General features: G+C 41.9%; 2 protein-coding genes across 7 annotated transcripts in view; one reads left to right on the forward strand and one right to left on the reverse strand.

The window, feature by feature from the left end:
- Nptn (neuroplastin) overlaps positions 1 to 14258 on the forward strand; it is a 66262-nt gene extending 52004 nt beyond the window's left edge. For 2 of the 4 annotated variants that reach the window (XM_032909594.1, XM_032909596.1), the window contains 5 exons: positions 1824 to 1957; positions 4952 to 5225; positions 11922 to 11931; positions 12650 to 12724; positions 13246 to 14255. In XM_032909594.1, the coding sequence (XP_032765485.1) occupies positions 1824 to 1957; positions 4952 to 5225; positions 11922 to 11931; positions 12650 to 12710 (479 nt within the window). In that variant the 3' untranslated portion in view covers positions 12711 to 12724; positions 13246 to 14255. Of the gene's footprint in view, positions 1 to 1823; positions 1958 to 4951; positions 5226 to 11909; positions 11932 to 12649; positions 12725 to 13245 lie in introns of all 4 variants that reach the window. The other 2 variants (XM_032909593.1, XM_032909595.1) reach the window with 2 other exon arrangements.
- The window catches only part of Rec114 (REC114 meiotic recombination protein), a 92007-nt gene continuing 82622 nt past the window's right edge, over positions 14122 to 23506 (reverse strand). For 2 of the 3 annotated variants that reach the window (XM_032909598.1, XM_032909597.1), the window contains exons 4-6: positions 21576 to 21773; positions 19085 to 19171; positions 14258 to 14487 (exon numbers count right to left, since the gene is read on the reverse strand). In XM_032909598.1, the coding sequence (XP_032765489.1) occupies positions 14323 to 14487; positions 19085 to 19171; positions 21576 to 21773 (450 nt within the window). In that variant the 3' untranslated portion in view covers positions 14258 to 14322. Of the gene's footprint in view, positions 14558 to 19084; positions 19172 to 21575; positions 21774 to 23506 lie in introns of all 3 variants that reach the window. The other variant, XM_032909599.1, reaches the window with a different exon arrangement.

Here is a 23506-nt window from a genome sequence, read left to right on the forward strand (position 1 = left end):
TGATGGATTTTTTTTTTTTTTTAGTTATTTTTAGGTTGTTTTGAGAACTTTCTGTAAGACCCAGGCCCATTTTTTTTTTTGAATGAGTCTTATTTTAAAATAGTTTTGAGTATATTTTGAATATTAATTCTGTCAGATGTATAGCTGGCAAAGATTATCTCCCATCCTTTGGACTCCCTTTCACAAGTTGATTGTTTCTTTAGCTGTGCAGAAGCTTTTTAGTTTTAGGAATGTCCTACTTATCAATTGTTGCCCTTAATTGTTAGGCAAATGGAGTCCGATTCATAGTCTTTTCATGTCCTCTATCATATAAGTACTGTGTCATATGAGGTATGCTTGTATTTTCTTCTAGCAGTTTCAGTGTTGCAAGTTTAAGTTTAGGTATTTGATCCATTTGGAGTTAGCTTTTGTTCGAGGTGAGAGCTACATGCCTAATTTATTTTTCTCCATCTATATCACAGCTTCACTTTTTGAAGATGCAGTCTTTTCTCCAGCTTATGTTTTTGGCATGTTTATCAATTATTAAGTGGCTGAAGTTATGTGTACTCGACCCTTCAGATTTTACATTGGTCTGATTGTCTGTTTTGTACCAGTACCAAATTGTTTTCATTACTGTGGTCTATAATATAGCTTAAGATCTGGAATGGTGGGGTTGGGGATTTAGCTCAGTGGTAGAGCACTTGCCTAGCAAGCGCAAGGCCCTGGGTTCAGTCCTCAGCTCGGGGGGGGGGGGCGCAGAAAAAAGAAAAAAGATCTGGAATGGTAATTCCTCTAGTGTTGTTTTTTTGTTTTGGCCTTTCAAGTTCTTTTGTGCTTCCATATGAATGCTAGGACTTGTTTGTTTGTTTGTTAGAAGGGGTATAGGTTGGGGGACAAATGTGTGTGTTGTTCTTTTCTTTCATCATGTAGGTTGCAGAGATCTAAATCAGGCTGTCAAACATGGCAGCCTTGTTTATTTCCTTTTTGGAGAGAGGGTGTGGCTGTGTAGTCTTAGGCTGCCCTTCAAGTCTCTATATACCAGCCTCTGCTTCCCAGTAGATATGCCACCATACCTGTCTCAAGTCAGGTATTTTTGGAGGCAGGGTTTTTCTTTGTAGCCCTGGCTGTCCTAGTAGTTAATCTGTAGACCAGACTGACCTAAAACTCGGAGATCCACCTGCCTCTGTCTCCCAATTGCTGGGATTAATGGTGTGCGCCACCACCGCCAGGCCTCAAGTTAGGTTTTTATTCTGTTTACAAACCCCTTGAGGATGTTAGTTGAGGTTCCTGATTATTCTTTTCTTCACTGGTTAAGCCCAGTGGGCTTGATGTTGGTTTTCCTGATTGAGTTCAGGTTGGTTTTCAGTAGCTCTTAAAGCATATATTGATTTTCACGTATCATTTAATAGGCTTGATTTTTACATATCTAGATTTAAAGGAATTTTCATTTTCTTAAGAAAATGCATGACATTTAACACAATGCATAGTTATTGTAGGTGTTTGAAGAAGAAAATGTGGCCTACATAAGTGACAGTGTTTCTGTTTACATGTTTCCTGAAGAACATGTTTGGGTAGTTAGGACAATTGAGCTTGTGTGTTTTTTCAGTAGGTTCTACATTGGTAGAAATTCTTACAGTATTAACTCTGGTATTTCCTTGATGCTTTGGTAAGTAAGGGTAGGGGGTGAAATTGATCTTCTTACCCTATTGTGACTCAAAAGGTTTTTTCAATACACCTTCATATTCAGCTTTGATAAAGACTGATAGCATTAGAAGCAAGACTCTTGAGTCAGTAGGTAAGGCCTTTGGTATCTTAGGTGGTAACGGTTTAACACTTTTTCACAGCTGCTCCTGACATCACTGGCCATAAACGCAGTGAAAACAAAAATGAAGGGCAGGATGCTATGATGTACTGCAAGTCTGTTGGCTACCCCCACCCGGAATGGATGTGGCGCAAGAAGGAGAATGGTGTGTTTGAGGTGAGTAGGAGGTAGCCCTTATACCTATACCTAGATTTATGTGGTATAGAGGACATCTGTGCTAGTTATAGCAGCATCTGTTTCTTTGATGTAGGCATGGCTTGGGGCATTGTGGAGTAAATTGCAGTTTATACTGAATATAGAGTTTAGTCTCTATCCAGCTTTGTGTGTACATGATTTGTACACAGCTTTTGTCTGGTAAGGGAATAGATTGCTTGCCTTCACAGTTGAATACAGAGCTAAAGCTAATCTAAATGTTTTGCTATGATTCTGTATTGGGTTGTTTTCATTTGTTCTTTGGAAGAAAAGGTAGTATAAGTATGTTCCTAAAGGGCTGGAGAGATGGCTCAGCAGTTTAGAGCACCGACTGCTCTTCCAGAGGTCCTGAGTTCAATTTCCAGCATCTACATGGTGGCTCACAACCACCTGTAATGGGGTCTGATATCCTTTCTGGTGTGTCTGAAGACAGAGACAGTGTACTCAAATATATAAAATAAATAATCCCCCCCCCACCCCCTTGACCTGGGGACCGAGCCCAGGGCCTTGCGCTTGCTAGGCAAGCACTCTACCATTGAGCTAAATCCCCAACCCCAATAATTCTTTTTAAAAAAGTATATTCCTAAGATTCAGAAAATACCAAATGAAAATTGGGTGCACTCTCTGGAGATAAAGAGCAGACATAGGCATTTGTAATCTGGCAATATTTGCTTCTCAAAAGGTCAAAGAACATTCTTTCCAGTCTGTGAAATAATTTTTTAAAAGATGTATTTTTTATTTATGTGTGTTTGTATGTGTTAGCTTGCACATTTGTGTGGGTGCCTACATAGGCCAGAAGAGGGTGTCAGATCTCTTGAAGCAGGAATACAGATAGTTGTGAGCTGCCTGTTGTGGGTACTAGGACCTGAATTCCAGTCCTCTGTAAGAGCAGCAAATACATGTAACTGCTCAGCCATCTCTGTGATCCTAAATAATTCTTAAGCTTCATTTTATTTGTGTGGGGATGGAGTCCACCCATCAGTGCATAATGTGGAAGTCAAAGAAGGTGTTAGGTATTTTCCTCATCAGTTTCCTCATGGTGAGGCAGAGGCTTCCTTGAACCCAGGGCTCATGTTTTCTTGGCTAGGGTGAAAAGCAGCAAGCCCCAGAAATTCTTCTGTCTCCACCCCTTCTCTGAGCTGGGGTTAGAGGTGTGTTCAGGATGCCTAGCTTATTACATGTACACTGGCATCATAATTGCACAGCAAGTGCTTATAACTGCTGAGCCATCTTTGAGCTCCTGTGGAGTGGCTCTTGATAGTGTTTAAATAGTGTATTGGTGCCTTTTATTCTCTGATTTCTAACCAGATCTCCTTTCTGATGGGATTTTCATACTTTTAGCATGTAGATTATACCTAATAGGCATCTTTTTTTTTTTTTATTACCAGCCCTCAGATGATTCTGAGGACCCTGTAAATCATCTAATCCAGTTTCTTTAGAAAAGTCACATATTAACCAACATATATTAGTGGCAAAATCAAGGATATTATGTAGTTTTATTTCAAGTTCTGTATATTTCTCACTTTATGACCTTTTGATAGAACAATGTCAAATATGGATAAGGCCTGGATGACGAGCTGGGAGGTCAAGATGCTGACCTGAGTGTTTTCACAGACAGCCACTGTGTCTTCTAAGGTGCTAGGAAGGAGTATCTGTTTCTCTGCTGGACACGGGGTAGGGAGTCTCTGACTTTCATCAAAGCTGATAGAAATTACTCAGCACTTTCATCTTTTGAGGGATGGAAGTTGGAATTTCACTGTGAAGGCTTAAGGTCCCCATTTCAACTGTGCTATATGTGACAAATCCATATGTGCTATAACTGTGATAATGTGATAATCTTCCTCTGTCCTCTGCTGTTTTGTGTGTTGTTAATTCTTGCCAGTATAGGGTGGAGATGCTGAGTCTTCTATACACTCCTTTCTTACCCATGTCCTTTAAGAACAGTGCAAAGTTCTGTTCATGTGCTGTCTTGCTCCTGCCTTACAGACATGCACTGTCTAGAGTGCTCATAACCTGTTACAGCTACCCCTCCTCCATGACTGTGTGCTAAGATCAGCTCTTTGAAGCTTTCCTGCTCCTCAGTATCTCACAATTCTCCATCCGACACTGGTTTTTGCTTAAAAACAAAAAGAAACCAAAAACAAAAACCCTGAAGTCATTCATCTGTTTTCTCATACCATCCCACATACAATGAAATCAGAGGACAGCTTTTAGGAGTCTTGTTTTCTCTTGCCAACCTAGGTTCCAGGTGTGTAACTCAGGCTTGGGCAATGAATGCATTTGCCTATGGCACTCTTTTTCCCTTCTTGGAAGCTAGATTTCTTCTATACTTTTCTGTCAGGATTTTCCATGTGCATATTTACTTCACTTTAGTAGGGGATATATAGGTACATACTAATTAGTAGATACTTGTTGACTGGTTGAATAGGGTTTTTCTTTAATCCTAGAGTCCTGGAATGGAAGTTAGGGTTTTATCTCTGCTCCCTCCTGAGAGCAAGTTTTTTAGCATTGCTTCTGAGAGAAGTTTAAAGACTTACCAAGTGAAAAAGTAAATGTGCTGGCTCTGAAGTTACCAGACAGGCCCGAGACTCTCAGACACGCCCAACAATGCATATCTTGCTTCTCAGCTTCTTACTGCTAGAGTGTGGTACACCCTGACCTTCTCTCCTCCCCTCCCCGCAACACACTTTTGAAGCAGCATTTGTTAAATTTCTTTGTGAGGCAAGCAATAGGCCTCCACTCAATCTGGAATTTTGAAGAGTATGAATAATGGAAACTTGTATATTCTATTCTATAATAATTGTATTGGATGAACACTGAAGGAAGTCATCAGTTAAGTGCTCAAAATTCTTTGAACAAAGATAGTATCTCATTCCAGCCAGTATCCTGATAAAAATGGAGGACAGTGTCACCCTCCCTTGGGTAGCTTATCCACTCTGATCTGCCTTTTCCCCCCAGGAGATTTCCAATAGCTCTGGTCGCTTCTTCATCATCAACAAGGAGAATTACACTGAATTGAATATTGTGAATCTCCAAATCACAGAAGATCCTGGAGAGTATGAATGTAATGCCACCAACTCCATTGGCTCTGCCTCCGTTTCCACAGTCCTCAGGGTACGGAGCCACCTTGCCCCACTTTGGCCTTTCTTGGGAATTCTGGCTGAAATCATCATCCTTGTGGTGATCATTGTTGTGTATGAGAAGAGGAAGAGGCCAGATGAGGTTCCTGATGGTAAGAGCATCCCAACAAAATAGTAAAGTTGGGGTTGGTTCCTTGGGTAGTTTCCAGTTGCTGAAAGAGGAATATAAGGACTCATGTTACGTACCAAAAGGAAAGAAAGAAAACTTTTTATACTGGTTATTAATCTATGCTCCCTACTTCCTACGATTTTTTTTATTAGCCACCTAGAGATATAATTAGCTCTCTCCCTGTTTAGGTGTTCTCCAAACCCTAGACCTTGTCCTTCAGGCCATGTGGTGATGGGCAGCTGTCAAACTCTTTGTTCAGCTCTGTCCTCCTTCAATACAGATCATCAGGCAGATTGAGCTTGAGGAGAATCCAAGTCAAGCCTAGAAGCCACCCCAAGATCACAGGCCACCTGTTCTTTCAGGCAGATTTAAGGTATCTGATTGGTTGTCACATGATTACCTGGCATAGTCCCTATAAGCTAACTGCCCCAGTGCAGTTTAGACTGTGTTCAGAAAGGCATTGGAAGAAGCCAGATTATGGTTCCTTTGGTTGGTCCCTTTGAAAGGTTTTCAAGGGCCTCTTACCTTCTGGCTTTTCTGTCTGTGTCTCACAGACAAGAATGGTAGAGAGGATGTAGCTTACTTTCTAGGTTTAAAAGAATAAATACCAACTCCTCAACTGACACACTAGGACATGTCCCTCAGCTGGCCCAGAGTGACGGAAGATATAACAGGAGTAGAAACACCTTTGACTCATTATTAGAAAGCATAATAAGACTTGAAGGAAGTCTTACTTGTGGGATATGCTTAAAATTAGGAAAGTTTTATGACAGTCTTGTGAATTTGGTTACAGAGAACCTACTTATGGAAGTTATATCATTAGTGTTCCAGATTCTTAAAAAGCCCCATCTTTATCCCTATGGGCTGTAATATTAATTGTATCAGCAAATATAAATTGGTTGGCCAACCAACCATGACTGCTCGTTGCCTGTCACTGACTAGACTGGAGGATGTGCTCCGAGCTCAGTGCAGAATGCCTGGGGCAATGGTGGTGGTGCTAGCTGCTATCTGCTTGTGCTACAGTGTCTTCCCCAGAGTGGATGGCTCCATGTCACCGAGCAGTAGGACTACAGTGCGTTACCTCTCTCCACAACATACCACACTTCTCAGTGGACAGCGTTAACTGAAGCTTTGTACTCTCTTGGAAAGAGAAATCCTCAAAGGCATAGCATGGCATTAGACTCTGAAAGGACATATTTGAGAGCAACAACCACTTTTCTTTCTTTTCCTTTCTTCTCAGCAGCTCTTAAATCTCTTGCCTGGAGTAAGTAGAGTCTTAGAGTGAGTACTGACACTGGTGAGGAGGTCTCCTGAACACTGATCTCTGCGGGAAGACCTGGTGGGCTCCTCTCCCGATGTACTTTTCATCAGTGAGCTGGATGGAAAGATGGGAGACTTGAGCTGGAAGCAGAGAGGCCTTTGTCCAGTTCCTTGCCACAAAGGACGTCCCCAGTTTTGCTTTCTCATTCTATGAAGTGAAAATTCATTCTTGGGGTTCTCATGTGTCCCTGATGCCTTTCCTCCACACTTTTCTTTTTTTCCTGTTAAATGTTAGGACTCCCAAGGTAGAGTATAGGAGAGGAGAGTGCTGCCTCTCTTCCATGTTCTTACAGCTTGGATATTTGGGAACAGTTATAATTCAGGACTATTGTCCCCTCAGAATGTTTTAAACCTTGCTAGTTAGGAGCCTAGGGACTTAGATTTGGGTCAGTGTTAGAGCACAAGACCTTGAATTTGTTCCCAAAAAGGGAAAAAATACCCCAAAGACCAGTGAGACTGAGAAAGATACAACATTAACTGTGTCAGATACTATCTTCACCTTTTATAAAGCCAAGGAGGCAAAAAGTCAGCTAAGAAGAAGCATAGATGGGTTTCAAAGCCTGGTTTTTAAGACAAAGATGATTTCTATTTTTACAGTAGTTATACATTGGCTTAGCTTGTCCCCATCAGAGGTACCAGCCTTGTAAAGCCACTTTTGTTAATATCCCAGCAGGCTTCAGGTTAGACTTTAGAAGTGATTAGTGATAGTTCTGTCTGACAAACAGATGCCTGGTCATGGAGATAGCTATCCATTTAAAAGTTCTTTGGTGGTTAAACCGAAATGGGGGCAGGGGGCAGTTTTCTAACAGCTGCCTGGATGGAACATAATAAAATAAATTCCTATATAGAATAAATGAATTCTACACAAAACATATGACTACAGGGTAAGTGCAAAGTAAAACCTACTTGCAGGGTCTCTCAGGAGAATGTCATCATGCAAGCAGCTTTTACTTCTTTGTCGCTGGATTGGGTGAAAGGCTGGGATTCTGGAACGGTTGCAGTTTACTTTCTCTCCTTTCCTGACAGCCAGTGTTGTCCAGGGCCCATTTTCCATCTCCACATCCCTGCCCCACTTCAGCATTCTTAGATTCCTCTGTTTCCATCTCCCTCTTCTGTTTTTGGCTTTTCCTCTGGAAGAAGGGTGTGTGTTGATCTTCAGCGAATATTCTGTATGTTGTGGCCTTTCTTTTGTTAAATTTCTCAACTCCAACTCAGTTCATGAGGACGGCAAACTCACTTTCTTCCCATTTGCTCCTCTCTAAATTACAGATAGATAGATTCATAGATACATAGATATGTACATACATACATACATACATACATACATACATACACACACATATACATACATTGATTTACAGTCTCTTGAAGAGATGCACTCTGTCTGATACAAACTAAGAATGTTTCAGTGATGAAATTTTACCCATAATGTCTGTTAGCCCATTTATGCCACTATGGCATAGTGTTTGTAGGTCTGGTGTGCTCTTTGTTTACCAAATAAGTGGTTTATTATCAACTCTCATGGTTATTTGAGCCTCAGTGAACTCTCTAAGAACTCACACAGTTGTATTTTCAGTAGTCTGTGGTTATTGGTAACTTATCTCCGTAAGTAGGAAAGCACTCAGTGATCAGTCCAACAGTATAAAAGAAGACAAGTAGAGTTTAATTAAAACACATGCATCTCTTTAGATTTGTCATATGAGAATGTATATGGTTGAGGTTAACTGCTTCCTTCAAAAGCAGCTTTGGCCTTATCTCCTGAGTGCCCAGGCCACTTCACAGAAGAATCAGCACCACATACATTATCTCCTAGATAGATTATTTACACACTTACTTTTGCTTTTAGTGTTCTTAGTAACAAGTCAATAATAGAGTCAAATAAGAGCTTTGCTTTTTCATTGAATGTTCTCCTGAGAGTGTTAGGTAGTGTGGTCTTCCTTCTTTTATAACCGGACTCATACTTGGAGCCACATTTGTGTTAGTCCTTTTCAGACTCAGCTCAGAGTGCTGTTAGTGTGTCCCTCCCAGGATTCCTTCTGCACACTGGGAGATGGAGGCTGGGGTGCATTCTACTCAGTCTTGGGCCTTCAGTTGGGTCTTCAGACAGTCTAGTGCCTCATAGTCATTGATCTAAACAACTGATTTAAGGAAGAAAATGTTAGCATTAGAGAATCTTCAGTTTTCACACTGGTAATTTTGTAAGTTGGTCAAAGGATTCTTCCTTAATTTACTGGTGAACAAGGTTCTTGCAGGTTTGGAGGGCAGAAGTGGGAGAGCACTATTTAGTAACTGATCTGAGTTCTTTTAGACACACTGAACTGAAAATATATTCGTTGTGCTTAACTAGGATCAGTCACAAGCACCTTATGAGGAAATACAGTTAAATGAAGCAAGAGGAAATGATTGAAATAACTATCTAAACTATCTAAATAACTATCATTTCTCTTGGGTTTAGTGTTAACCCTTCTGAGATCAGGCAAAATGTAAGTGGAGTTTTTGGGAGGTTGAAGCAGGATTTTGAGTTTGATGCCTGCTTAGGAGGGGGTGGGGGGGGTGAGGAGGGGTAAGGCTGAGAGGATGTAGCTTACTCTGTATCGGGGCTTGACTGGCAGGCGTGGTTCCTCACTTTGATCTTCAGCAACCTATAAACATCCGTGACAGTACATGCCTGGGATCCTAGCACCTAGGAGGTGTAGGCAGGACTGTAGGGAGTTAGGCCAGTCTGGGACGTAGATCCTATTACTCCATCCCACTACCACAAAAGTCTGTCAGTGAGGAGATTGCAGTAGCATAGGGGCTTTGACTCTATGGCTCTTGGCTGCTTTGAATCTAAAGCCATCACTTTGTGTTGTATAGTGGGTGCAGTATGTTACTTACGATATATTAGTGCCCTCCCTATATAATGAGGTGTGCGTCAGGGTAGGGGGTGTTGAGGGCAGCCACACTTTCACTAAGGACAAAGCAATCAGGCAAATCAGTGTGTGCACCACTCCATCAGGCACTTCACACTCATCAGATGGATTCCAGAAACATCTTGTTTCATTCTCCCCTCAGTCCTCTTCCTCTCATGTAGCCAGTGGCTGTGAGTAATCCCCAGGTGGAGAGAACAGTCTTTGTTTAAGGCGGCTTTGGCCTGAGGGTTTGGGGTATGTTAATATTTGTCGGTTACTGTGACTTCTTTTTTTTCCCCCTTCAATTGCATCAAACCCTTAAAACATGGTGGTAAGTATGGCGATATGCATGCTTTTTGGAGTTTGTTTAATCTCAGCTTCAGTCTATACAATGCACAGTTCATGATGTTAACACTTTCCTCAAGTTTACCTCATTCACTTTCACAACTAATTTGGATTTTAGTTTGCTGTTTAGTCCTCATTTACTTTATTTTGTGCCTTTCTCTGTAGTTCTGTTCTTCTCTCCTGACCTTCCTGTGGAGGTCAAGTTGTTCTTTTGTCTGGCCTGTATGGGAGAGTAATGCTGCAGACAGTTGCTCAGTGCAGGAGAGGAGGGGGTGGGTGTCCTCTTCTTTGTGGTGTCCAAGTGGATTTGGGAATCAAAGGGGGTTCCTGGGATTTAGACGCAGTTGAGTCACAGCGGCTCCCACTTTCAGGCATGGCAGCTACACCAGAAACACTGTTGCTCACATACTCACATGCCAGCCTTTGCATGTGGCCAGCTTGTTAGGTTGGAAAGTGGTATTTCTAGACACCAGGGTACACCCCCATGCCAAGAGAAAGGCCTGTGGTGTGCAGTGCTCTTGGGTTAGTCTAGTGTCCTGCTAGGGAAAAACTGACTTGCATTTGTGATTACCCCCTCCTGTTTTGTAAAGTTGGGAGTCTTGCATTAGAATTTTGTATTTTGGGATGCACACTAAAATTAATCCTGTGTCTTTAAATTTCCAGGGTGCTTAGCTTCTAGCATGTTATCTGATTTGCCTGCCCTGGGTGCTGAGTAGGCTGTGCTGAGGGGAGGGTTCGGGCTGGGCTTGTGTGTCTTAGTATCTGATATGTCCTTGTATCTTTCCACTGCATACACAGCAAACAGTTGTCTTGGGTGTCCAGAGTCCTAGTTAGTCCTCTGTACCTGTTTTACTAGTACTGTTGTTAGTAGTGGACTCCTGTGGACACTGGTATGTTGCTAGTCTATTGTTTTGCTGATGAGTCATTGGTTCGTGGTTAGTTTTTTTTTTTTTTTTAATCCTGTTTTGCTCCAGTCACTGTGTGCTGGCGGTGGCTTTGCCTCTCCGTTGCCTGAAAGGAACAGGTGGAGCAATGTCTCCCTGACAGACATTACTCCTGACATGTGCTCCTGCAGATGCCTACACCAAGATTGTAATCTCCATAACTGCTTCATGTGCACCAAGCCCCCTTGTGGAATCCTGCTGAGAGTTTTTCTAGATGCCTTCAGTGAAATCAAACTGTTATAAAATATCTTAGTTTACCCAACTTTTTTTACAGTAAAAACAAAGGGTGCTTTCTTGCTTCCTCCCCTTGTAGATTTTTTAAATACCATTTTTTGATTTTAATGACATTTTCTCAATGTATGCATATCTACTAAGAGGAGACCAAGTTGTCAGAATTACAAAGTATTGACAATTAAACACAAATAACAAAAACGTTTTAATTAAACAACTATGTCATGGCTCCTGTTTTGGCCAGGGCACAATAGTGAACCCATCTTTTTGTGTGGAGTCCTTTTTACAGGGTTGTCACAATTCAGTTCTCCCTGTGATGTCACAGAACATCCTCTGCTTTTCATAGGTGTCTTGTTGGCCCAGTTGAGCATGGGTAGCCAAGGATTAGGTTGAACTATTATGGCTTCCTTTTCCTCACTCTCATTCTTCAGATTAATAACCTCATAAAGATTGTAAAACAGCGGAAAAACAGTGCCCTCTGGGGAAGTGAGGATGTGTAGTTAAATGTATAGAATGTACACATCCATTTACATTGAAGAACTGCATACATTCTCCACAAGAAAACGAACAGCAGGATTTTACAACTGAAATGTTGGTTTGTCTTCTCATCTATATAAGAGTGAACCACTGGAACTTGGGGACAAGATGAGTACAATGATACAGCCTATCTGTCCGCTACAGTTGCAGTTTTTCATGATGAGCATTCAAAGTGTTAACTAAAACCATTGAAACAGCATATCCGCCATTAAAACTGAATTTAGAAATAACTTCATGAGTGTTTTGCACCTCCAGATGGAATGGCCTTTAATAAATGCTATGAATAGCCATGTTTGCCACTTGCAGTTTACTGTCCTGCTCGTTGTTAGGTAGAGTCTAATGGTTTTCTCCTTTCTTCTTATGTCTCTTGGATTATTAAAAACTGAACATCTCATATAGATGATGAACCAGCCGGGCCAATGTGAGTACTTCATTGGACACAACTTTACAGTTTCTGATTGAATTTTGTTGTGTTTGCAGTTTTAGTCAAAAGGAATACTAAAGATTGTAAGAGAAGACAATGTACACTTTTAAAGCCTGAAATAATTCTGACTGGTGATGTTCTGATCCTTAGGCCAGGTCTTGTTTTTAGCCATAGAAGTAAATAGTATGCAAAAGAAATTTAAAGAAAGTTTATGCATTTGACATGTTTAAACTGATAGTATAAGTTAACTTCAAACTTGACTGTAGAATTAAATAATGGTCTAGTTCTATTAAAAGTTGCTGACATCCAAGAGTGAAATGAGTCTAAGGTTGCCAGGGTTCCTAGAGTTGGAGATTATAAGAAGCAAGAGGGATAGTTGGTAGCTGGCAGGTTAAAAGCCAGAGGGCTCAGCATGGCTTGTTGCTGGTCACCTTTTATCAGTTAAGAAATTAGTATTCAAAGGAATATGTCTCTCTCACTGTTGTAAGTAGTTTGTAGTTCAGAAATCTAAAGGAAAGTTACATGTGTGTTGTTTGCCTTGGGAGTCTGAAGGATCTATTGATTGAAAGTAGGAGGTGTAGAATATTACTATGCACTGTTAGTAGAGTTTGCTTCTACACCAGGGATGGAAGGAAGTGAGGAGTCTGTTTCCATGTGGTACCTTTTCAAATGATGTGACTAGTTGAACTCACACAGTCCAATTTTTCCTCCAAAGGAAAACCAACTCTACCAACAATCACAAAGATAAAAACTTGCGCCAGAGAAACACAAATTAAGTACTGCTTTTAATGTAAGTATGCCTTCTTTAAGAGACTTGAAAGTTCTATTTAAATGAACTGTGCTTCTGCTCACCTTGCTACAAATTCTCCAGTAGTTGGTGTTATGTGTTAAGACTTTATAGATAATTTCAGACTAGCTGATACTAATGGAACAAGTTCTTTCTGTTCCCTGCAGTGGATGGAAAGGAATGCCTTTCAGCTGTATTGACCCACATATTTATACTAGGTTCATTTCATGTTAAACACCTTGTATTGCAGTCTTCTTACATATTTTTTAAAAGGATTAAAAAGAAATAAATTGTTACATGCTTAGGCAGATTATACCCAAAAACCTGTCAGTACTTTGTGTGGTCTCTGCTGAAGGCATGACAGAGATGGTGACCAGAATGCTTAGGGGCACATGGAGATCAGAGTTTCATTACCACATCCCTGCGCATGCTGTTTGAACAACGCTGTATCTGATGTGGCACTGATGTTGTGATGGAGTGGCAGTGCATATTCTTTTAATTTCTAGATATCTTTCTTTTTTCAGCTCTTTAGGTTCCTGAAAAATGATGGCAACATGACCTGCTAAGTTTTCTGCTTGGACCTCTTTGGTCTCTCCCTTTCAAGTGAGCAACACCACAATGACCGTCTAAAGCATGCCTTATTTAGCCTCTCCTATAAGGGTGACCTAGCCAGGTACATTTTAAACAATGCTTCAGTGTAGAAGGTGTAAACTATTTTGGGCTTGATGTGCTGTGAATGTTGCTTTCCCTCCCTTTGTTAAAATATTTAAATAGAAGCGAAAGGTCCTTTGAGGATCAGATCATGCATGCGCCATTTTTTACTTATACAGCTGTTAAATTGGCAAAGCTCTAAATGCACTGCTGCCATCTAGTGATCATTTTGTAAAGTACAGCAAAACCTACAGATATATACAGTATATAAATATATATATATTTATATTTTTGGGGGTGGGAGAAATCCAAAATAAAGTCAAAGCTAGTTTCATTTTTAAGCTGCTGATACTCATTCCTTATTATTTGTTGTCAGATGAGGAAGCTGCAGTTCTGGTACAAAAAGATGAGAGTATAAACTTAAGTCTGTCATTCTAAGGGCTTACTTACCCTATAACTTTAAGAACCTGGAACAGTCCACTGAACGGCTAGAATGAATTGCAGTATATATGTATGATTGCTTTTTAAGTGACTATTTTTCCTTTTGTCAAATCATGTAAATTCTGAAATCTTTTGCACTGATGTGTCGAACCTTATTCTTGTATATTCAATCAAGGCAACTTTTATAATTTCCCATTTGTTTTCAATGACCCTGAAATGTTAATAGCATGGTGATATTCTATGCAACTCTAGTTATACCTTTTGGTTTGACACTGTATTTTCACATTGATTTCATGACTGATGATAGATTTTATAACCTGACTGGGTTCTCATGCGGTACTAACTGTAGATGCATGTACTTGTGTTCTGTGTAATTATTGAAGTGCAATGGTGTACAAAAAAAGTGAATTCACCTGTTTTTAACAATAAAACATTGATAAAAGGTGCTTGGAATAATACTCTTTATTCAAATACCTTCAGTTCCTTAATTGCATACATGTGCAGGGCTTTTAGTTTCTCAACCCTGTGATCTTTTTAAGTTCCTTCTCCACCTCTTCCACAAATGCTGGGAAGTTCTGATCCATGAGGCATAAACGTAGAAAAGGGCCCAATTCTTCTGCTCCCCATGAAGATCCTTCATAGGCTAGGGTCAGCTTCTCTGGCGCCAGGATAGACTGCAGGGGTGCCAAAAGACCAGACGGGTTGATTGTGTGATCCCAGATAATTTAACACAGAAAACATTGCCTTAAAATTTAGAACAACATAAAATGTTACTGGCTTTACAAAAATCCTTTTCTATACTTATGTTTCACATTTATAATTCTGTGTCTACATTTCTTTCCTTCCTCCATCCACTCTCGGGCGCTATATTCTTCCCCTCCTTCCTTCTCTCTCTCTCATTCTTTCTCTGCCCCAAACCCCAATTTAAAAAAGAAAACAAGCCAAAACAACAACAAAAGCCAAACCAAAAACACAGGCTGATCTCAAATCTGTGGCCCCTCCTGCTTCTGTGTCCCAAATGTCTAGATTGTAGAGGGCTACTACTTACTGGGCCCACCTCTACATTTTCTGGACATACATAGACAATGAGATAAATTTGGATCTTTAAGGAAAATAAACACTGGTGTATCTAAAGTTGAGATCCAGTTAACAATACTAGGCTAGTAACCTCCTTCATTCGGAAGTTGGATTCTGAATGGAAGAAAGGGGTTGTCTACCTGGGGGTGTAGCTCAGTGGCAGTGTACTTGCACAGTGTGACTAAAGTGCAGTCTGATCCTCAGCATCACTAAAGAAACAGTTGGGCTGGCAGGAGGTGGTCTTTGTGATTGGCCACCCAAAGGACAAAAGTAATGCTTGTTTTCTGGTTGGTGGCCATCAGTAATTTGGCGGAGACATCAGCCTCTCCCATAATCAAGACATAGGATGTCCTAAAACTCTAATGTTGTTGATTGTAGTCTTGTAGTCAAACTCTTAAGGCTGGACCGGGTAGCTATGAATCTACTCTTCAGTCTTTACCTTGCCTTTTCAAAAATGTCATGTTCTATAATAGGTCATAGTGTACAGTCCTTTTTTAATGATTCAGTTCCTTGACTTCTCAACTTGACAGTGAAATAAAAATATGTATTCAGGAGAAATTGCACTTGAGTGTTTGGCTTCTCCTTGGGCAGTAACATGAGAGCTCTACTCTGGTGATGCTGGCTGCGTGGTGACCTCTGTCCTCCCATCACAGGCTCGAAGGTAAAGCCTATACTCCACGGTTATGTTGCTAAGCTATAATGTTCCAGAGTTAGGTGGTTTAAAACATTTTTAAATATATTTCATCTTAGAATTATTTGATACAGATTTAGCCACACTAAGCTGAGAAGCACCTATACTCTTGGCATCTTTCACTTAATATGGGTTATTACTAAGTGTATCTATAATTCATTCCCTTTTTTCAAATTAAATATTCCATTGTGCAGATGTACTACAATTAATGCATTCTCCTTCAGTTGGCCTGGGTTGTTTCGCTTTTTGTTATAAATGTTCAAATTTGCTTATTTTGAGATGGGACTAGCCTAGACAGTTTTCTCTGACTTATAACTCTCCTATGTTCACCTCCTAAGTACTGGGGTTTCAGGCATGTGTTACTGTGCCTCCTTAAATTTAAAGTTTCATCTTAAAATGAACAAGATACCTAGGAGTGGTTGGGTTATCTAGCTTATGACCAACTGCTAGGGCTAGGCCATCTGCACTCACTAGCACAGCTCTTGTACTGCCGTTGCTCTTGTTATGACTACATGGGAATGCAGGAGCATGCAAACCATAGTGCAGACAGAGGTCAGAGCGTGCCTTTTAGCAGTCAGGTCTTTCCTGCCTCTTTCTTGAGACAGAGTCTCATTGTTTCTGGCTATTGAATCAAGCAATGTTCTTTTATCTCTGCTTCCCATCTTGCTATAAGAGTGCTCGGATTTTAGGGGACCCAGGACTGAACTTGGGTTATCAGGCTTGACTGGCAAGTACTTTTACCCACTGAGCCATCTTACTGGTCTTATGAATTTGTTTTTAATTTTAGCCATCCTAATAAACATGTATGGCTGTCTTGTTGTAGTTTTAGTTTACATTTCCCTAGTCAGAAATAATACTGAGCATCATTTTGTATGCTTATTGGCCATTCATAATTCATACAGCTTTTGGTAACCTGCAGCATCTTAAAACCACTTAAGGAGCTGGGGAGATTAGCTCAGTTGGCAAAGTGCCTGATGGGTGAGCAAAGGACCCAAATTTGATCACTAGAACCCACGCAAAAAAGTAGTGCAGTGTATCTGCAGTCCTGGCACTGAGCCTGATTGTTGGTCCTTTGAGGGTCCCAAGTAGCAACAAGGTGGTTTCAAACCCCTTAGATTGCCAAGGATGACCTTGAACTCTTGGTCCTTCTAGAGTATTGGGATTACAAGCATATGGATAGAACCCAAGGAAGGGTTCATGTGTGTTTACACCACCAACCCTGAAAACCCAATTCATTAAGTTACCAGCCTTTAAATGTTAGTTTACACTGAATTCTGTTTGTGCTTGACATTTTGGAAGATGTGTCATTGACCAACATGAACAAAGAATCAGTGAGTTCCAGCTCTGTTGGGTCTATTTAGTTTTGGCATGTGGGTGGGTGGGTGGATGCGTGCGTGCGTTGCCTCACATTAATGCTGCTAGAATAGAATTAATGCTGATACATGTATCAATAGCAGAAATTTACCTTTTTAAATTTAAATGGGCTTTTCAGATTCTGCCTAAAAGAAATAAAGATAATACAAAAACATATACAGTCATGTTCTCCATTGAAAGCCGCTGTTAAATTCTTTCAAATTTAGTATATTATAAAAGTGGAATAGTGCTGTGTCACAGCTTCAAAAAATTTAATGCACTGTGATTATTTCTCCATGCCACTGATAGGGCTTGACATCAGTTTGATTTGCTTGTTGGGGGGAGGTTGCCTTGTCACACATAGGGAGGTGAGAGGATAACTTGCTGGAGTCAGTTCCTTTCTTCCTCTTCATGGGTCCTAAGAATCAAACTCAGGTGGATCACCAAGCTTAGCAACAAGCACCTGTAGCCACTGGGCCACCTTGCTGGGCCTGGTCACAGTTCTAACCTGTCTGCAGTAATGTTGTACTTTAGCCACTTGGTATGGCATTTATCTTGAATCCCCCTTCCTCCTTTTTTTAAAGAATTATTTATTTTATGTATGGGTACACTTGTCGCTATCTTCAGACACACTAGAAGAGAGCATCAGATCCCATTACAGATGGTTGTGAGCCACCATGTGGTTGCTGGGAATTGAACTCAGGACCTCTGGAAGAGCAGTCAGTGCTCTTAATCACTGAGCCATCTCTCTAGCCCTTGGTTCCATTCTTAATTGTAAATATTACAATAAACATCCTCCTATGTACACTTATGTACAGCTGTAGTCCAGTTTAAGAAACTAAGCTTGTTTTAGATCAGTTGTCTCTCAGGAAGTTATTCAGTTTGCATTCACAGATGATCTGCCCCAAAGATCAGAGCAACCTTTTACTGTTTCTGGTCTCATCGATGCTGTGTGATCAGGTAGGTAAAGTGTGGAAGTCTGCCTCCTGCTGGACAGACACAGTTTTGCCTTTCATAGTTGTCGGGCATTAAGAGGTAAGCATTCTTTGTCTTTTCCATGAGTGCAGGCTGGGGAACTGAATCCAGAGCCTTGTACATGATCAGCATTTGCTCTCCTGCTGCCTTCTCTCAAGTTTTTATCCATAATTGTCTTATTTATCTTTAGTAAGCCAGATACACCCTCAGCCCCTGATTTCTTTATGTACCACTATTTACAGTTTAGTAGATGTTATTTGAATAAAAAAGGACCCCTCATCCTTTCACATTGATGAACATACAGGTTCTGTGGAAAGCATGTGTTACTGCTATAAGCCCTTGCCTGGTACCGCCAGGATGTAGTGAACCAAAGATTCCTCAGTGAATTCCAGCAGAGGGAACTACTTTAAGTGTGAATGGAGCTACAAGTGGGCAGGAGCTGGGTACAAGGTGGTCTGAGTGGTAAGGTATTGAGAAAGTCAGCAAGCAAAAGATTCTGAAGGGTCCTGCAGTATTTTTTAAAGTGCTAAGTAGGCTCCCTGGGCTCAGGCAGACGTCACTGCATAGCCTGTAACATTTGTTAATGGGCTGTGGCATACAGCTGATGGTCTGTGGACTCAAAGAACTGGTAGAAGATAAGAGTCCGTAGGCATGGCAGCTTATATACCAGCTTTTATCCTCCTGTGTCTTTGGACTGAGCTGTTCATGTTAAGTGTTCAGGAGTTGGTTCCAGGGCCATCCTTACCAGAGCCTGTGTTCAGAAGAACAGCCATAGGGACTTTTTATGCCTTCCTCCCACTTTCCACGTTCCTTAGTTGAGACTGTAGCACTAAAAGATGGCTGGCCCTGAAGGAATTAGAATCCAGATCTGGCTTTGGTATTTGTTTTAGAATAGTTTATACAAGTTAATTCCAAAATTAAATTGAATTCTCTGATTCTTTTGGGGAAGTGGTTCCTCATAGCACAGGAAGCCAGTTTCCTGTTTACTTCCTCAGATAGTCTACATATGCTATCCTGCATGATCTAAGGGCAGGGGACAGGGCTGATGGCAGTAACCTGTCCTTGGCTGACTTCATCTTCTGTTTAATAATACTTTAGGTTTCTTTTCTAGGACAAGAGAAAGAATTGAGGAATACAAATTCCCTTTTTAGGAACAAAACCCAGCACAGAAATACCTGAGCTAGATGTGTCACTGAAGTCCTTTCCTCTAGCGGACCTGTGCCAGCTGCCATACACACATGCTGCTCCAGAATCAGGGAGGACTGCAGAGAAACATGCAGTTAGAGGGGGAGGAGGAGGAGGAAGAGGAGGAGGGTGGGGTGTGGGTGGGGATGGGGTGGGATGGGACTGTGTGGTCAGGAGCCCTTAGATAAGCCTGGCTCATGTGTTCAATTCCTTTAGTTTATCATACATTACAGAAGTCAAACTCTGGTGCCTAGTGTCCCTCTATCTCTGCTGTCAGTGCTTTTGATGGTACTGTAGTGAGAAAGATGGCAGCTAAAATACCAACCCCCTAACACTACAGCAGCTGAGGGTGGCCCCACCTCTGTGTCTGGTGGGCTCTCGCACTAGGTGATTCAACTTAGCAGTGAAGGGAAGCGTTGTGCACACACTAAGACTTTATTCTTGCTGCTACTGCTTCTGAACCTCTGCTCACAAGAGAGGTCCTAAGAACTACCACCCTTCTTCCTGTCCCACCCCCTCTCCTGATCCCCACTCCTGCCCAGTCCTCTCTTATGGTGGTGTGGGTTGCCTCAAGAGCCCTCTGGTTAAGAAACACCTGGTGAGGCCACAATTAACAAAATTACTAGGCTGGGGAAAAGTAAAACCTAAAACATAAGCCAAGAAATGACTCAAGAACTTTAATTATTCCTATCTGCAAAGAAGGGAACAACTACTTTTGACTAAAAAGACATGGTATAGGTAAATGATACACCTGAATGTTGCATGGTGACTTAAACTTGGCCACTCCACAACTTTTAAGGTAAACTTAAAGCATGCATCCAGCTCTGTGTCCCAGAAGTCATGGGTCAGCTTGGGAAATGTCTGGTCTAAGGCTTGCTGTAGGCTGTGCTTGTGCTCAATGGCTTGGCCTTCTGCTCTGCCAATTCACTGAGTCTCCTGTTCCTCCTGGGCTCTGGAGGTTCTGACCTTTGCTCACTGGCAGAAGGGCAGAGCTGAGAAGGCTGTGCTGGTAGCAGCAGTTGTGACAACAGCATGGTTTTTGTTTAGTTTTCCAGACACTGTCCAGTACTTCTCATTTACTATTTCACAGGGGAGGTTCATTCATGGCTTGCATGAGATCACACAGCTACCACAAAAACAGCCTAGGATTCTAATGACCTAGATCTGTTCAAATACCAGAGCTTATGGCCTTTGCATAATATCAGGCTGTCTCACCTATCCAGAACATAAAATTACAGATGAGAAGAGTCTATGAAACCAGTACTTTTAGGATGCTCCTACATAGACAGTCTGGTACCAGCCTTTAGAGTCAGCACACCGGATGGAGCCTTCATCTGCTGTTGTAACGCACAGGCCCACTCTGCATGTGTTCCCACATGGTGCAACCAGACTTGCCTTATTTGTTAGTATGCACACGGGCAGGCAACATAAGACTGAATCATAGCCACTGGCCTATTCTGCACTTAGATAGTTCTCTCTCAGCCATTTGGAATCTTGGCACCATGCATTGGTCAGTGTGTATGTGTTGTTCAGTGAACTATAACTAACTTCCAGGTGTTAACACATTCCATCACTTGTTCATAAAAGAAAATCCCATTTACCTGGGGGGGGGGAGCTCAGAAAAGTCTTGGGTCAGAAAGGCCTGGCACCTGTGTGGCAGACACAAGTTTTCCAAGATTCTAACTTCAGCTTACATTTTAGGCCCAGGTAGCACACTGGTACAGACCTGAAGGCTGGGACAGGAGGATCACAGGTTAACAGGGCAGATCCTGTCTAAAACCAAAACACACTTTCTGTATCAGGAAGTAGTGTCCATTGTTGTCTGAGATGAAAGGCCTGAATTCCCTTTGAAGTGCTCACTGAGAGGCACTGCCCTGAGCTGCCCAAGGATCTGTGAAGCACTATCCCTCAGAGCTGTGATAATTAAGCTACCAGGGTCAAGTGTCTTGCTCAGGTGCTTTCCAGAAACAACCAGCACTGGTCCAGTGTGGGCCCCTTTTACTCTGCATGCCTTGAGAAGCAAGGATGGTCCACTGCTTGGCTTATAGTGTCAGGAGCCTGACCCATAAGTGTTTTGGTCCCACTAAAGCAGACAGTGAAAGTGGCAGATAGTGTTTTACTGTGATGAAATGGTCTTGACCTTAAGAGTCCCAGGGATCTCACTTTGAGAACCCCTGTTCTCTAATGACATTGGAATACAGATGAGGCTCCCTGTCTTTATTTCTTGGTCTTTTGGCAGCTAGTCTGAAAGTATGAACCTTGAATTTAAAAGATCACTCTTACATCCTTTTAAAAATGTTTTTTTGACTGGTGTGTGCGTGTACCCACATGTGAGTGAGGGGGCCAGAAGAGCATAATAGGTCACGTGCCACTGGTGTTACAGGAGGCTGTGAGCAGCCAGATGGACCTGAAGCTTCCACCAGGGTCCTCTCATGCATCACACTGTCAGGTGTCTCAGGTAGCCAGCATATCAGCACTCACCCCCTGCTGCAGTGGATCCTTCCCTTGGCTTTCACCTGCCTCCCGTGGGCCTGGGCTCTGCTGAAGCTCCTGGGTGATGCGGTCAGGTTCCTGGACGGTGACATACTGGGCCAGGATCTGCACGCAGCCACAGCAGTGTTCCAGTGCCTCTTCCTGGGACTCCCCACTAAACTGGACGCGGAACATTCGGCTCTTGTCCTGTGTGAAAATGAAATGTCATCACTGAGTACCGTCCACCGTGAGGTCTTCTGGGGAATGATCTGCTGCTTGGGGCAGGTACACTGAAGCCAGGGACTTGTGCCTTTTTAGAAGCCTTTCCTCATGTTTGAAATTCATTTCCCTCAGGCAATGACACGAGCAAACTGGATGGTCACTCCACTGATGGATGGTCAGCATTTTATCTTGCTTGCTTTTAATACAGACTTTACAGCTGATAGGCTAGCATAAACAATAGTAAGTTTTGAGAGCAGTATCGGACAGTCCTGGCTCACTGAAATGGTTCTGAATAGGATTATGGGAAGAGCAGGCTGGGCTGGGGAGAAGGCTCTGTGGGGAAAATGCTCACTGCAAACATGAGGGCCTGCATGGGTCTCCAGCACTTACATAAAAGCCAGGCATGCAGTTCTGCCAGGGTCTCAGTGGCCAAACAGCCTCGCTGAAATAGCAACTTCTGAGTTCAATGAGAGAACTTGCCTCAAAAAATAAGGTGGAAAGTGACTGAGGAAGGCAGCTCTGATCTCAGTGCATGTCCTGTGTACATGGATGCTTATACAGGAGGGAAGGAAAGGTCACTGGCTGCCATGTTAGATGAGGTGGTGAACGTAAACATCTGGGGAGGAGGGCACAGGCAGATGCTTGAAGCATTTGCACTCTGAACCTCTAGTACTCTGTATCCTTAGGACACCGACTGCTGCACAGTCCAGTTAGGGAGATCCGTTCAGTCTCCTGTATGAGGTATGTCCTTGGGCAAATTGGCAAATATGGGGCAGGTGCATCTAAAATAAACAAAAAACTACAAGTAACAATCAGTTACTTGATTCTAAACTTAAAACCAGACCCAGGTCTGGTAACATAACACCATTACTTTAGTACCAGCTCCTTTTTCCAATCTGATGTTCTGTCTGGGTGCGTCAACCTACATTAAAGCCCCCAAGCAGCACTGAATGCATCTGCTCAGCTTTTTCCCATGAAGAAAGTCAGTGCAGAGACTAGCATGTAGACTGCCCTCTCCATGTGAATCACATGTTAGTGTGAAAACATTCCTGACCTCAGCGAAATTCTAAAAGTTCCTATAAACAAGGTGCTTTTTCTCATTCAGTTCATTCTTTTTGTAGAAAACTCACCAAGCAGAGCCAAAGACTGGGGCTCTAGAGAGCATGTAAAACCCCCTCCCCATATTTCCATTTACTGGCTTTCTGAGGATGTTGTCATCACTCCCTTGAGTACCTGGATCTGTTAGAAGTCGTCTTCGAGCTCTCCCATATAATACATAATATATAGGTTGTATTTTATGCATATTTGAAGCCACAGTGCTGTAGCCTAATTTTCTATTCAATGGGTGTATAAAAATAGAAGTACAGCTCATTACTCCCAAAAGCTGAAGCATATCTCTTTATTTAACTGGCCTCCTACTGACAAGTGTTCAGGTTGCCCAGCCATTCCCCTTTTCTAACTCCTGAATGCAGACTTGCCCGTGTGCCCGTTCCCTGTACATTCAGAACCAAGGTATTTCTCATGGTCATTTTTGTCACATAAGAGATAAGCAGATTTTCAAACTTGCATTTCTCTGGTTATAATTGAGCTTGAAGATTTTCCTAAGCTTCCTAGTTCGTTTGTATTTTTCTCTTGTGTGTGCTTATTTCTGTCTTTAGCACTTGAGTCTTCTGGATAAATAATTCCCAAATTTATCAAGTCTATAAAAGCGACCTGTG

Source organism: Rattus rattus, chromosome 8 (assembly GCF_011064425.1).
Source record: "Rattus rattus isolate New Zealand chromosome 8, Rrattus_CSIRO_v1, whole genome shotgun sequence".
Taxonomy (NCBI): Eukaryota; Metazoa; Chordata; class Mammalia; order Rodentia; family Muridae; genus Rattus; species Rattus rattus.